The 15611-nt window shown below is 44.5% G+C and overlaps 1 protein-coding gene across 1 annotated transcript in view; it reads left to right on the forward strand.

Moving 5' to 3' along the window:
• TBX5 (T-box transcription factor 5) overlaps nt 1-15611 on the forward strand; it is a gene marked incomplete at its 5' end in the record, with an annotated part of 48780 nt that overhangs the window by 26856 nt on the left and 6313 nt on the right. The window contains 1 exon segment of the mRNA XM_036750714.1: nt 9390-9616. Within this exon segment, the coding sequence (XP_036606609.1) occupies nt 9390-9616 (227 nt within the window).

Raw genomic sequence — 15611 nt, forward strand, 5'->3', positions numbered from 1 at the left:
GGATCTTCTTGATCCCATGTCCAGTGTCCTATCCCCTTCACCATGTTGCTTCTGTAACTACTTTAGTCTTTGGGTCCTAAAGGCAGCAGAAACAAACGGTCACCCCCAAGTGTCACATCAGCTTGGAATTCCTCTAGTAGGTGATAGTTTCCTGAGATGAAGGAGATCATATGGAGGACCCAGGTGTAGACATGGTTTTGGAGAAGCTTGCAGTGATAACGGCCAGGGCCCCAATGCTGAACACTTTGTCAATAGACAAGACTGTGCATTCCCCTCCTGCATAGACCAAAGGTCAGTTGGGGGTGGCAGAGTAGAGAAGGTATGGTTTATCTAATGGTAGAATCAGAGATTTCAAGCTGGAAGGGGCCTTAAAGGTCATCTGAGCCAATCTCTGTCTCTTCCAAATGAACAAACCCAGAGAAGTGATAGAACTTGTCTGAGATCACAGAAGCAGAAGGTGGCAGAGAACCAGGTCCTCCTGCTCCCAACTGTAACATGCTGCCTCCAATCCAATGCCCAGGATAAAAGAACCTACGGTAAAGGGCCCAAAGTCACATCTAGATTTGCCCATATGGATTATTTGTGGGTTGTGGTATTTTTTTCCATAGCAAGCCCCCCCATTACCCAGCATACTTCTGGGGACTCCTTCCCCACAAGCACGGACACATCTGGCATGTGCTTATGGGAAACAGATTGGTTTTCCTATTATACCAAGCCCAGCATACTTAGGAAGGTAAAGCCTCCCCATACCTCCTCCTCCCCCACCTCCCCCAACCCCTGCCATTGGGAGGGAGTTTTTGGAGTATACTTTATGCAGCTTTTTTATGCCCCTGCTTTTCCCTTCCTTCATAGAAGCTTCTCTGCTCCTGTAGTATGGATTAGCAAGACTTGGGGACTTACTAAGGCCTTTTAGAATTAACGGCTTCCTTCAAGGCTCATCTCAGGCGGCACCTCCTACAGGACACTTTTCCTGATTCCCTCAGGTGGTTAGTGCCCTCCTCCTCCTCCTCCCCGTCCTCCTCGTCCTCCTCGTCCTCCTCGTCCTCCTTGTCCTTGTCCCCATCCTCCTTGTCCTTGTCCTCATCCTCGTCCTTGTCCTCCTCCTCTTCCTCTTCCTCCTCCTCCTCTTCTTCCTCCTCCTCCTCCCATGTATTTATTGCTCTCTTTGCCTATCATATGTTTCTTCTTCCATAGAAGGGCAGCCTCTTCAGGGCATGGCCTGTCTGGCCCCTCCTAGTCTCTTTTTTCTTTCCCCCTTCTGCCCCCCTCCCCTGCCCTCTCCTTTCCTTCCATTCCAATTCTTCATCTTCTTCACCTTCTCTCTCTTTTTCTTCCCTCTCCTCCTTCCCTTTCTGTTTTGTTTCCGACACCATCTAGCACAGGACGGGAGGTGATGAATGCGTAATTATTGGCTGATTCGTTAAGAAAAAGCACTTGTGGTTTTGTTTTTATTTTTGGATCCATATATTCCCAGCACTTGGTAGAGTGGATCATTTGGGGAAGCCCATCCATTCTGGAGGTCAGTCCCCCCTCCTAGTCTTCTTTCTTTCCCCTTCTGCCCCCCATCCCCTGCCCTCTCCTCTCCTTCCATTCCCATTCTTCATCTTCTCTCTCTTTTCCTTCCCTTTCCTCCACTTCTTCTTCTCCACTTCCCTTTCTTTTCTCTCCCTCCTTCTCCTTCCTTTTTCTCCTCTTCCCTTTCCTGTCCTCCAAGCATCTTTTGAGTGAGTGCCTGGCGCTGATTTCAGGGCTAAGACCTTGCTTAGAATCCTGCCTTTGCCAATAACTGGCTTGGTCCTCTCCCTTCTGTGCCCTCAGCTACCTCATCTTTAAAGTAAGGGCCTCAGTCCTTGTTCCCCTTACCTCACTGGGCTTGAGACAGGCATTAATGTATATCAGGTGCTTTAGAATCCTTCAGGTGCTACATAATGCTAGCCATTAATGATACTAATTGGTATCAATAAGTATAAGATTTAGACCTGGAAGAGACCAGTTCATTCAACCCCTACATTTTACAGAGGGGGAAACTGAGGCCCAGAATGGCAAAGTGACTTGTCCAAAGTCACACCAGAAGTAAGGGAAGGAGTCAAGGTTAGAGAACCCAGCAAGAAAGAGTATAGTTTCCCCTACATCATAATGTCTCATGTCTTCTGCTAAAAAAGAAAAAAGAAAAAAGGCAGCATGTTGTCATTTATAATTCTCTCTCCACCTCCAAGGAATTCTAGATAAAAATCAGCTGGCCTTTAATCATAAGAAATATTTATATTTATATCTATAGTGTGCTAGTAAGTAGAGCCTGTGTTAGAAAAGAAAGGGCAGCCAGGATTTTATACGCACACATACATATACACAAACACATTTATTTATATATAAACATATGTAATATGCTACCACGTATATTTATGTATATATACACATACATCCATTTATATATGGATATATACATGCATGAATACATTTATTTATATATAAACAGATAACATATTTGCATTTATGTATGTATACATATATACATACATGCATTTATTTATGTATGAATGGATAATATATTTACACACATATACATTTATTTATAGGTAAATATATAATATTTACATATATGTATATGTACATATATGAACATATACATTTATTTATATATAAATATCTAATATTTACATATATATTTATACACTGTATATATGGATATATGGATATATTCTTCTTAGAATGTATCACTCCCTTGTTTCCAATAAACAATGTTATAATGAAGTACAGTTAAGCCAAGCAATTCTACACATTAGCCTTGTCCGACATTATATACCCCATTCCACACCTGTAGTCCACCACCTTTCTCATAAGATTTGGGAATACCCAGAATTCAGAGTAAGTTGGTTCCCTGGTTGATTCCTCTTGTAGAAGTCAGGGACCATCAGTTAGGTGGCCAGATCTTTTTTTCTTCTCCCATCATTCCCACTCTTGCTGGGTGAGTTGAAGATGTCTTTAGCACAAGTTCATTCCTGGAGCTGGGATACATGCTTTGGCTAGTGGCAGGTCTGAACCACAGAGGAGATAAGATGGTGTTTGGGGCCCCATCTCCTCCCAGCTAGGCAAGCTCAGTCACTTATGCCTAGATAGCTTGATCTGTCTCACTAGGGTAATAAGAGGCTGACACTATGTATCCATTTATCTGTCTTTGCTGCAGAGACTAGAGTTATGGGTGGAGCCTCAAAGCTAATTCATACCTCTGGGCAGATGGACATGTTTTTCACAGGGGTGACCTTAAGATCATAGCTGCAGTCTAAATGACCAAGACTCATGCCTCTGGGTATCTGCCTATCCCGCTCTGACATCAGTGCCACGGAAGTCATTTAGTTGAGTGGGCCTTCCTGTTACAGTATTGTCTGTGGGGGAATGCAAACCTACTTGATAAGTGGCTGGTCCATAGATCGCTGGCTTGGGAAGTCTATTCTTTGCTCTTCTCCTTATATCCTACTCTGAAAAATGAAGATGGTTTCTAACGCCACAGAACTTCCACTGATGAAATTCCCTGTTCTAAGCCTCCTTCCAGCCCTGACATTCTCTGTTCTAAGCCTCCTCCCAGCCCTGACATTTTGTGTTGTAAAGCCCCTCCTAGCCCTGACATTTCTGTGTTCTAAGGCCCTGCCCTGTTGTAACACTCTCTGCTCTAAGAAATGCTTGTATCCTTACATTTTGTGTTATGAAATTTCTCCAAGCTCTGGTATTCCATGTTTTAAAATTCTTCCTAGCTGTGAAGTCTGATTTCTTCAAGCTCTGGCATTCTATATCCTAAGACTATATCCTTCCCAGCTCTGACATTACTAGGCCCCTTCTGGCTCAAACATTTGATGATGCTTCCTAGCTCTGATATTCCATAATTCTATCTTACAGAAGTGACACAATCCAAGCATTCCAAGCCCAATGTTGGGGCAATATTGGGGGGTGACCGTGAGGGGCACAGCAGGGAGTGGTCTCTGGGTGCCCTTCAGATCATACCATGGGGGAGGCCTAGTTCTAGCTGTGGATTCTAGTTTGGGGCCTTGCTGTGTGACTGTGGGAAGTGAACATAACCTCCCTGTACTCTTGTTTTCTTAACTACGCAAAGTGGAGCAGACAAATCTTAATGACTGTTAATCCATCTCCCCAGGTTATTGGTGAGGATTGTGTAGTAAAACCAATTGTAAATCACTTTGTGAAAATAAAGGCTCATTTGATTATTTAGTATTTACATGGGACCAAATCCCTGACTTGGGATTCCCTTTGCCTGCCCCAGCTGCTGGGTATATGCTGGATGAAAATAACCTCCCTGATGTATTAGAAAGTTAATAACATGGGTAGGATCACTACGGGCCTTGGAGGCAGCTCTCCCTCCCCTTAAAAAAATTACTGAATAAATGGCTAGTGAGAGGACTCACTTGATTGGCTAGAATGAGATTTTATAGTCTCTTGGTTCACCCCAACTGGCTTCTCTATTAGTTTGGAAAACCCTGCCAAGCACTGGGTAAGGTAATTGCCAGGGGGAGACTGGCCAGGACCCTGCCACCTGCTGCCATGAATGGCCAATTCAGGCGCTGTGGTCTAAACAGTGAAGCCCGGCCCTTCGTTAGCAGGCAGCCCAGGCAGGCAGTCAGGCTGGGGGTTTCAATATTCCCTTGTAAGGTTTTACAACCTCGAACCCTGGCAACAAAGGCAGCATTCACTGGGCTCACTCATGCAAGACAGAATGCAGAAAGGGGGCCAAGTCCACAAGCCCTGCTCAAGGTGAGCAGAGGGCATCTTCTGGGCTTGAGCCTGGGCCAGGAGTTAGATTCTTGGCCTCTAGGCTGAGATGAATCTCTGCATTGTGTGGAGTCAGTATGACGGGGAACCCAATGGGCATGTCGCAGTAGCAGCCAAAGCAGTTGCTGGGCTTTGTGTTGACTGGGGGTCTCCAACCAGTCAGTCTTCACTTTTCTTGGTAGAACTTCATTTGTTCGTCAATAACAACTGATATTTTCAATAGTACTTTGTATATATTATCTCACTTGAAAAATGACATCCCATCTCCTCTTTCTAAGTCTTTGCATGAGCTGTACTCCCTGCCTAGTACACACTCCCTCCTTCCCTCCATGTCTTGCCATTCTGAGCTTCTTCCTATGCTCAGTTCAGGTGCCAATTTTTGCAAAAGCCTTTGCTGATCTTCCCACCTCTCCCTCCTCCAAAAAATTCTTGTATTTATTTTGCATGTGCTGATAGGGTATTATCTTTTCTGACAGAATGTGAGTTTCTTGAGGGCAGGGATAATCTCATTTTTGTCTCTGTATCATCACTTGTGCCAGGGCACAATGTCTGACACATAGTAGGTGCTTAATAGGGGCAGCTAGGTGTCACAGTAGATAGAGTGCTGGGCCTGGAGTCAGGAAGACTTATCTTTCTGGGTTAAAATCTGACCTCAGATGCTTACTAGCTACCTTATGAACCTGGGAAAGTCACTTAACTCTATTTGCCTCAGTTTCTTAATTTGTTTTTTGGGGGGGGGTTTGGAGGGGGGAAGGCAGGGCAATTGGGATTAAGTGACTTGCCCAAGGCCACACAGCTAGTAAGTGTGTGTCAAGTGTCTGAGGCCGGATTTGAATGCAGGTCCTCTTGCTTCCACCTAGCTGCCCCAGTTTCTTCATTTGTAAAGTGAGCTGGAGAAGGAAATGGCAAATCACTCCAATATCTTTGCCAAGAAGATCCCAAATGGGGTCATAAAGAATAGGATGCAACTGAAGTGAATGAACAAGAACCATAGCAAAAGGTGCTTAATAAATGCTGGTTGATTAAGTCCCAAGACATCACCAATGGGTAGGTGCTATAGATGTTAGCCTTGTGCTACAGATGAGGAAACTGAGTCTCAGGGATTTTAAGTCATTTGAACCTATGTCTTCTTGATGACAAGCCACCAGGCTCTAGTCACCATACCACATTCCTTCTCTGCCTAGTTTGTTGAAATCATCTCCATCGGAGGATACCCAGGATGGTGAAGATTAGTTGAAGGAAGTGGAGATTTTTAGCCTGGAGAAGAGGAGACTTGGGCTCCCAGGAGAGTTCTTTTAAATTTTCTAAAAGGCTGTGATGTGAAAGGGGTATTAGATTTGTCTTGCTTGGTCCTGGAGGGCAGAGCCAGGAACAATGGACAGAATTTACAAAGAGAAAGATTTAGGCTTAGTATCAGAGGGGAAAACAAATAACCAACAACAGTAAAGCTAACCCAACTTCCTACCAAGTACCTGGCCCCCAGATGGAATGAGCTGACTTGAGAAGTGGTGACTTCTCCCTTCTCAGAAGCCTCCAAGCAGAGGCTTGACAATAACCTTTGCAGATACGTTATAGTGGGGATTCCTTTTGTATATGGATGAGTTGGACTAGATGGCTACTCAGGACCTTTCCAACTCTCAAATTCTTTGATTCTGTAATTTCCATTAGGGTGGAGAGTGTGGCTGACCAGGATGCTCACAAAGTCATACAATGATTTTTTTCTCCCCCTAATACATCCACCTCTCCATGGCTGTATCCATGAGTAACTGTAAAGTTTTAGGGTACAAATGTTTGGTCGACATCATTTTTGGTCAATAATCAATCAGGAATCATTGTTTAGTCATGTCTGACTCTTTGTGACCCCGTTTGGGGGTTTCTTGGCAAAGATACTAGAATTTTCTGCCATTTCCTTTTCCAGCTCGTTTTACAGATGAGGAAACTGAGGCAAACAGGGACAAGTAAGTTGCTCAGGGCCACATACTAGTAAATATCTAAGACCAGATTTGAACTCAGAAAATGAATCTTTCTGACTCCAGGGGCTCTATGTACTGTTCTACCTAGTGCCAGACCAGTAGTATCAGACACAAATAGAAATGAATCCCCACTGACCACATGTTGACTTAGACAACCACAACTTAACATTATCTAGGTTGTGATATATTATTTATTTTGTTAAACATTTCCCAATTACATTTTAATCTGGTTTGGGTCCCACTCTGGAGCAGTTTAGTGTAGATAACCTTTGCCCTACCCTGTGCAAAAACAAAACAAAGCAAAACCCTAGCTTTCTGTTGTTTTAAAAAAAAAAACCTCTCAATTTTCAACCTGTTTCACGTTGCGTAGACTAGGCCTCAGCTAGAGGCCCTCCACTGCCATGTACATCCCTTGCTCCCATTTTGGTGCCTATAAATTGAGGTTGTTAATATCACTGTCACATTCTAGCGCAGATAAAGAAAGGCCTCCAAGACTAAATGAATCAACAAACACTTATTAAGCCATCTACTAAGTTGCAGGCAGTGTGCTAAGCTCTGGCATTACAAAGAAAGGCAAAAAGAGCCTCCATCCTCAAACAGTTCACATCCGAATGGAGGAGGGAGGCATCATGTAAACAAATAGGTCCATACTAGACACATAAGGAGTTGATAGAATAGAGAGGACAGTTCTAGAGCTGGGGGATGCCAGTGTAGCTGGATCGTTGAGGGTGTAGAAGGGAGTAAAGGACAAGAATTTCCAAGAAATAGGAAGGGGCCTGGTTGTAAAAACCTTAAGGAGTGAGGTGCTGTTGAGAAGGCGCTTGGAGCTCTTTGGAAAGAGGTACTATGTAAGGATGGAGTGATTATTCTAAGCCATCGCCATTATGCTTAGGGGAATGTTGATAATCAGAAACAGGATTTGGTCTTTGCAGAGCATTATTTTGGAGCTTGGCAATATTGCCTTACACTTTGAGAATTCTATGAAGCCTGCTGATACAGTCCCTTGTAAAATCTGGGGGCCAACATTTTCAGGCCATTTTCCTTTAATTAAAAAAAATAAACATCTCAATATTAAAAAAGAAAGGAAGACCACGCCCCCATCCCCCATCAGTTCTGCTGGAATGCCAACAGTGTGTACTCCGTGACTAAGTAGGCCGAATACAATTGGCATCTTGGTTCATCTCCTCCTACATGCAAGGGAGAGGGAGGGGAGAGAGAGAGAGAGAGACAGAGAGAGAGAGAGAGAGAGAGAGAGAGAGAGAGAGAGAGAGAGAGAGAGAGAGAGAGAGAGAGAGAGAGAGAGAGAGAGAGAGAGAGAGAGAGAGAGAGAGAGAGAGAGGGAGAGGGAGAGAGAGAGAGGGAGGGAGAGAGAGTTTGTAGTTCAAGCTGTGTAATGGAAAAAATACAAAGTAGGAGTCAGAGGCACATCTGACTGAGGCCCATTAAACAAAATTCATTCCATTAAACCTTCTAGCCCTAAAGCGTGGTTCCTTTTGGAGTGGTTTTTGGTTAGGTTTTAATCAAAGTGGTAGAATGCATAGGGTTAACAATGGAAAGTATATTCCAGCAGGGAATAGAAGGGCTGGAAGAGCTCTTAAAATAGAGCAGGGCAGGACCTTAGAATAGGGAATGTCAGGGCTTGGAGGGGCCTTAGGAGAGGGGATGTCAGAGCTGGGAGGGGCCTTAGAACAGGGAATGTCAGGGCTAAGAGGGACTTAGAATAAAGAATATCAGCAGTGAAAGGGGCCTTAGAAGAAAGAATGTCAGAGCTAGTAGGGTCTTTAAATCCCACCTATTCCAGGACAGATTTGAACTCAGGGCTTCTTGTGCTTGGTAGAAAGTTGAATCAGCCACCTTCATGACCATGGGTAGACATCTCCCTAACTCACTGATGGATCTGAGGCCCTTTGGTTACCTTCAACCTGGTTTAGCCCACCTGCCGAGGTAGTTTTCCTTAGGTGTGGCCTCTGTGCATGCTGTAGCTTCTTGGAGCCAAAGGTAAGCATTGGGTGAAGGTGAACATCAAAGCCGAATGAACAGCGCTGAAAAGAACCCAGCGGCCCTCCTGCTAGAGATGCTAGTCCTCCCTGAACCGCGCCCCCCAAGTATGGGAAGTCTTCCCTCGTGTGTTGGGAAGATGAGAACAGCTTGTTCCAATAACCATGGAGGCAGCTGAAGCAGATGCCGAGGAGCGCTTAGAGCTTTGTCATATATGGAAGATGCCAAGGTCACCCACTGCATCCCGGGCCATCGCCAGTCATCTTGACCTTTGTCCTGCCACTGGACTTCAACAACTCTGGAAGAGAGAGTGAGGCTGGTGACTTTGTACAGCTCTGTCTCATTTAAATCCAATTGGCCCATGAGTCAAGACATCACCCCAAAGGACAAATACCAACATGCCCAACACCCCTCTCTACAATACATTATGCATATAGCTATTCAGCTGGTAACAAAGGGGAGAATTTAGGCTATGAGGCTGACATTGTCTGAGTCATTTTGATTTTTTTTTCATGTTTTCCATATTTATATATTCTATCTATAGTATCTATATGTAATATATTTATATTTTGTGGACCAAAGGGCAACATCTATTTTTAAAGTGAACCCAATATTTTTAAACACACCTGTGTTTTCCAGTAAAGAGTACCCAGTGGTTCCCAGGAGTACGGTGAGACAGAAGGTTGCTGCCAACCACAGCCCCTTCAGTGGGGAGGCCAGAGTTCTCTCAGCCTCTTCCAACTTGGGGTCCCAATACCAGTGTGAGAACGGCGTCTCCAGCACCTCCCAGGACCTGCTGCCCCCTCCCAACCCTTACCCGCTCTCCCAGGATCATGGCCAGATTTACCATTGCACCAAGAGAAAAGGTAAGCCTTCTCTCCCCACCATCCTTCTTCCCATTGGCTTTCCCCTCTCTTCTCTCCTTTACCGCTCCACCTCATCCCACGATGCTTCTCACCCCATCTGGGTTGAATGGCTCTTTCCTCATCCATGCTGGAGAGTTTCAGGTAGATTTTGAGTTACCATGACAGCCAGAAGTTAGATGAGGCTTTCGGCAATCAACAAGCATGTATTAAGCACCTACTGTATGTCAGCATTTTACTAAGGATAAAAAAAATGAAATAGGCATCTGGTTACTAAAGTGCTATCCGGAAAATAAATTTTAGAGAGATCGTTATATCTAATTTCCACGGGAGGAAACTGAGGGAAATTATTTATCTGAGATCAGAGAATGGCTGAGCTAGAACCCAGCTAGATCTCCTATCCTTTGCCTCCTCTCCTCCCCGGCTTTTCCCATCGTGCTACATTGTCTAAGAAAAGCTGCTACAGTCATGCCCAGACTGAAACTCATTTAGATGATGTGGTTGTTTCGTGTGGCAAAGCATTCTGGGCTTGGTCTCAGGAGTCCTAGTAACACCTTTGACATTTACTAGCTGTGTGACCATGGCCATATCACTTACCCTCTCTGAGGTTCCCTAAGCCACATTTTTAATAACACCCATAGGACCACAGGCTTTGCATTGTGGATCAAATATAACTTTTCTAACCCGAACATACTATATAAATGCTAGCTTGTTGTCACTGTTAACATTATTATAAGTCACGGAGATATTGTTTCATCCAGGAAGCCAGTCCCAGGAATAAGGAGCTGGTGTGTTGGTTATTTCCATAAAGCTTCTCCGGGCCGATAGAGTGGGCTGGGCTATACCTGGATTGGAGTCTAGAGGATCTGGGTTCAAATCCTCTTTCAGACTCTTCCTGTCTGTGTGACCATGGGAAAGTTGCTTAAGCCATCAATCGACAAGCATTTATTAAGTACCCACCATGTGAGGAGTTACAAAGATAAAAGGCAAAGTTCTCTAAGAGATAGCTCTTTAGTTGGAGGACGTGGGCCAGATAAATGATATCCAATCAGGGGTGTGCTGGAGCCAGCTCAAAGTGACTCAAGAGAGATGATTGTTAAATGTTCAGTGTGAGCCTTTACACCACAGAATTTGGTAAATGCTACACAGCAGGGTTTGATTTTTTTTTTGATTGTCTAGACTGAGAGGAAGTGATGGAGAAAATGTTAAGTATGCAGGTTCACTTTAGAGTGTGTCATGTATGCATTTTTCTCCCTTGAGAGCTGGTTGTTAAACATTTGCCAGCACATTCCCGCTTCCAATCCAATCTAACCCAATTCAACAAATTATTAGCAATTGCCTACTGTATATTCAGTGCTGGGAATAGAAACACAACCTAATAAATGATCCTTGTCCTCAAGTGGCTCACATTCCAGTGCCAGAATAGTAGGTAATGTTGTTGTTGTTCAGACATTCAGTTACGTCTAACTCTTTGTGACCCCATGAGTCATATTGTCTCTGGGCTTTTCTTGGCAAAGATATTGCAGTGGTTTGGCATTTCCTTCTCCAGCAGATTAAGGCAAACAGAGGTTAAGTGACCTGCCCAGGGTCACACAGCTCATGAGTATCTGAGGCTAGATTTGAACCAAGGTCTTCCTGATTCCAGGCCCAGCGTTCCATCCATTGAGCATCTAGCTGCCTATATTAAGTAACAGAGACAGAAATTGAACTCAGGTCGCCTGACTGCAGATCCAGGGTACTCCCCAATCTTGCTGACCTTCACTATATCTATAGCCAAAAATGAGTGATTTCCCCATCCACATGAGAAAGCCCCACAACCTCCCAAATCACTGCTGGTTGTTTTCATGTTTTGTTTTGTTTTTTGTTTTGCTTTTTTCAACTTCTTAACAAGTGACTTTGGTTAAAGTGTGATTTTCCTCTTGGAATCCAGATTCTAGAGGAATCCATGTGTCTCCTCCCACCCCCTACCCTCACCTTGGAAAGTTGAGTTTGTCTGGGGATTGTTCTGGGGCTGGGCTCCCCTCAGATCAAGGCCTTGTTCCCAGAGTTTCTCAGCTTACCTGATGCACATTTCAATGATCCAAGCTTCAAAAGCCTGAACAATATCACTTGAAAGGGCCCTCTGGCAACGTTCCCAGCATATCTACTCCTGACACATGTACACAAACATTTCTGAATCTCCTTTTGGAGTGATAGGCTGGGTTGCTCAACTTAGCAGAAATGGAAGGGCTTTCTCTCAGCAGATGAGCCTGATAAAATGGTCCTTCCAAGACACCAGCAGGAGACCCATTTTAAATGCACCATCTTTTACGTCCTCTCCTTATCGGCCATGGAGCCCTCAGTGTAGAGCTCCAGACTCTATTGTGGCCCATCCAGACCTGGGACTGGAGATAGGGGTCTCTGGGGGCCCCAGCCAAGACTTACAAGGTTTGAATTATAAAACACTGTCGATTAAATTAATACCAGACCCAAAGGAGGGGGAGGAAGAATTTTTAAAAGAAATCCATGCCCTTTATAGATTAAATATTTACAGTAAAGTGCATGTAAATAAATTCTTCTAAATGCATTTGGAAATCTTGGAATACCTAATGGGTGAATGCAAACTTGATGTTATGAAGTTGCTGTCGTTGTTAAGCCAGGATAGATTTTTCCAAGATCTAGTTTAAAAGCCCCTGAGGATCATGGACCTCAAGCTGGAAGGTACCTTTGAGGGCCTCTTAGCAAAAACCTCTCATTTTTATCAGAAGGAATCTGAGGTTCAGAGAGTCTAAGTGACTTGCGCAGAATCACACAGCTAATTAATTTAAGGCTGAGCTGGGAATGAAATTCAGGTCCTGTGGTCTCAAATCCCAAGGTATTTCTGTTGTATCATGATTTTGGCTAGTGATAAAAGAGGCAGGTAGGAGAAAGATTTGCTTAGTTTACAGTCAGAGGACCAGAGCCAGATAACTTAAGTGCCTTCCAATTGGGGGTGAGTTACAGTCAACCCAGTCTGGCTTGAGAGAACCAGTCGTTAAATTTTACTATGAGCATTCATGCTTTGGAAGTTGGCAAATGTTACAAATCAGAGTGTTGGAGCCAGCTCAGACTGGCTCAAGAAAACCGGTTGTTAAATTTAACTACGAGCATTCATATTTTGGAAATTGGCAAATGTTACATATCACAGTCCTGGAGCCAACTTAGACTGGCTCGAGAAAGCCGGTTGTTAAATTTCAAATCGGAGTGCTGGCTCTGCCTCCTTACTACCTATATGTCTTTGGACAAGTTATTTAACCTCTCTGCCTCAGTTTCCTCACCTATTAAAGGAGGAAATTGGATTAGATAACCTCTAAATTCCTTTTCAGCTCTAAAACTATGACACTGTGATCTTGAGTAAGTCACTTTGCCTCTCTGTGCCTCAGTTTCCCCATCTGTAAAAGTAAGAGACCCAACAGTTCCTTCCCATTCTGTAGCAAAGATCTTATGATAGAGGTGAGAGGGCAAAGGCCTGCTGATGGAGGCCACTGCTGCAGTGGCTGGACAGCCCCATGGCAGTGTATCTCAGACTGCCTTAACCTTTACAGAAATCTCTGCCCTTCTCACCCTGCTGGCTGGTCTGTCCCAGAGAAGTGACAGGCAGCATTCCAGCCCATCTCTGACTGCTCTGCATCCAGACAACTGCAGACCATTCATCATGGGCGTCCACATTGTAAGGTGATAAGGAATCAGCAGAAATTTCCTTCCAGTTTGGAACCCCTGTTAAGTGATGTCTCCCTGGGTGGTTTCCTCACCACCCCCATCTCCATTATCTCATTTCCCCTCATTGTCACTGGGGAGACAACTATCTCTTTGCCAGTGAGCTCCTGAGCTGGGGCCCCTGTGATGGGAAAGGGCCAGAGCTGGCCAGAGGGATGGATGGAGCTCTTGTGTTTGGACTCTACTGTCTCCTGCCTATCTGTCTCCCAGTGGATTGAGTCAGCCGGGGAAAGGTCTTTTATCAATGTCATGAAGCAGGGGGGCAGGCCGGGGCCTGGGAGAGACCCCCCACTGGGCCCCTCCACTGGCCACTGCAAGTTAGAACTGCTCCATCCTTGTTTTGATTTCTCCCCTCCCCCCACCTAAGGAATCAAACAATGGCAACCAGCAGGCAGAATTTCACCCAAAGCATCATGGTGAGTGAGGAGCTGGTCACTGGGTTTGCTGTTAAAAGGAAAGCCAGGGTAGGGTGAAGGGGTTGAAGCTCAGTCTCCTACTTGTCTGGTGCTCCTCAGCATGGTGGTCCATTGGATGGACCTCGATTCCAGACTCGCCTCAGATACTCACTAGATGCATGATGTAAGCAAGTTACTTAACCTCTCCCCTCCTTAGTTTCCTCATCTGTGAAATGGAAAGATCAGACTTGATGGCCTCTTAAAGTCCCCACTCACCCTAAATCTAGAATCCTGTGGTGCCATGACTTGGAGTCAAGGAGAATTGCATTCCAATCTCATGTCAAGTAACTTCTCTGAGCCTGAAAGATGATAACACGTCCCTCAGAGGACTGTTTGGGGGCCAGATGAGATAATGCATGCAGAGTGCATCCAAACCTTAAAGCACCAAGGACAGGTCAGTTATTATTAAAAAAAATCACATCCAACATCAAACCATCTGCCTAGGGCTTCAAATACTCATTGTGTGATTTTGGGACCACCTCTGTACGATACCTGCTTCCCAGGGTTGTCAAGGCTCTAACCATAATAATAATAGCAACAGCTAACATTGATATAGCACCTACTATGTGCTCAACGCTTTATAATGATGATCTCATTGGAACCTCACAACCACTGGAGGTGGGCGCTGTTATTATAATACCATTTGACAGATGAGAAAAGTAAGGCAAATGAAAGTTAAGTGACTTACCCAGCATCACACAACTAGGAAATATCTGAGGCTGGATTTGAACTCAGGTCTTCCCCACTCTATACCTGATGCTCTATTCATTGACCCATGCAGCTGCCAATATAAAGCTCTGATATGCATTGTGACCCTGGACATGTCATTTAACCTCTCTCCACCTCAGTTTCCTCTTCTCTAAAATGGGGGTAGTGATACTTCAGTCAGTCAACTAGTACTTATTGGTACTTGCTACATGTCAGATGGGGCAGCTAGGTGGAGAAGTGAATAGAGTGCTGGGCCTGGAGTCAGGAAGACTCATCATCTTCTCAAGTTCAAATACGGCCTCAGACATTTACTAGCTGTGACTTAATGCTCTTTGCCTCAGTTTCCTCATCTGTAAAATGAGCTGGAGAAGGAAATGGCAAACCACTCCAGTATCTTTGATGAGAAAACCCCAAATGGGGTCACGAGGAGTTGGACAAGACTGAAAAATTAGTGAACAACAAATGTGCCAAACTCCGTACTAATCGATGGGGAGACAAAGAAAGGGAAATGCCAATCTGTGCCTTCAAGGAGCTCACAGTCTAAGCTTCCCAGGATTGGCAAATCTTAAAGAGCTATAGAAATACTAGTGACCACTATTGTCCTGTGGCCTTAGGCGCCTCCCAGCTCTGACATCCCCTGTTCTAAAGTCCCTCCTGACTTTTTTGTTGTGTTCTAGGATTCCTCTCCCCTTTCAGAGCTCTGACATTCAATATTCTAGAGTCCCCACCAGCCTTCACATTCTATGTTTTAAGGCTCCTCTCCTGGCTCTGAGATTCCATGTTAGAGACTCATCCTAGCTCCTCCTCTGTCAAATGAAGAGATTTGTGTTGCATGATCTCTAAGAACCTTCCAAACCCTTAAAATGGGATTAATTTAGTTTCTTTCTTAAGTTCCTCTATTTTAATCATTATTTTTTTAAAAAATTGCTCATTTCAGCAGAACAGGGAAGGGTAAAAGCAACCCAGAACATGCTACTCTGTGAATTATTTTAATCCCGTCTAACCTTGCATGCTGTAGGCGTCTAATAAATGTTTACTCATGGCAGCCTTGAGATAGCCTCAATCAGTGGGATGGCCCATGAAGCAACCTGCCCTGAACA

The sequence above is a fragment of the Trichosurus vulpecula genome, chromosome 1 (assembly GCF_011100635.1).
Source record: "Trichosurus vulpecula isolate mTriVul1 chromosome 1, mTriVul1.pri, whole genome shotgun sequence".
NCBI classification, from domain to species: domain Eukaryota; kingdom Metazoa; phylum Chordata; class Mammalia; order Diprotodontia; family Phalangeridae; genus Trichosurus; species Trichosurus vulpecula.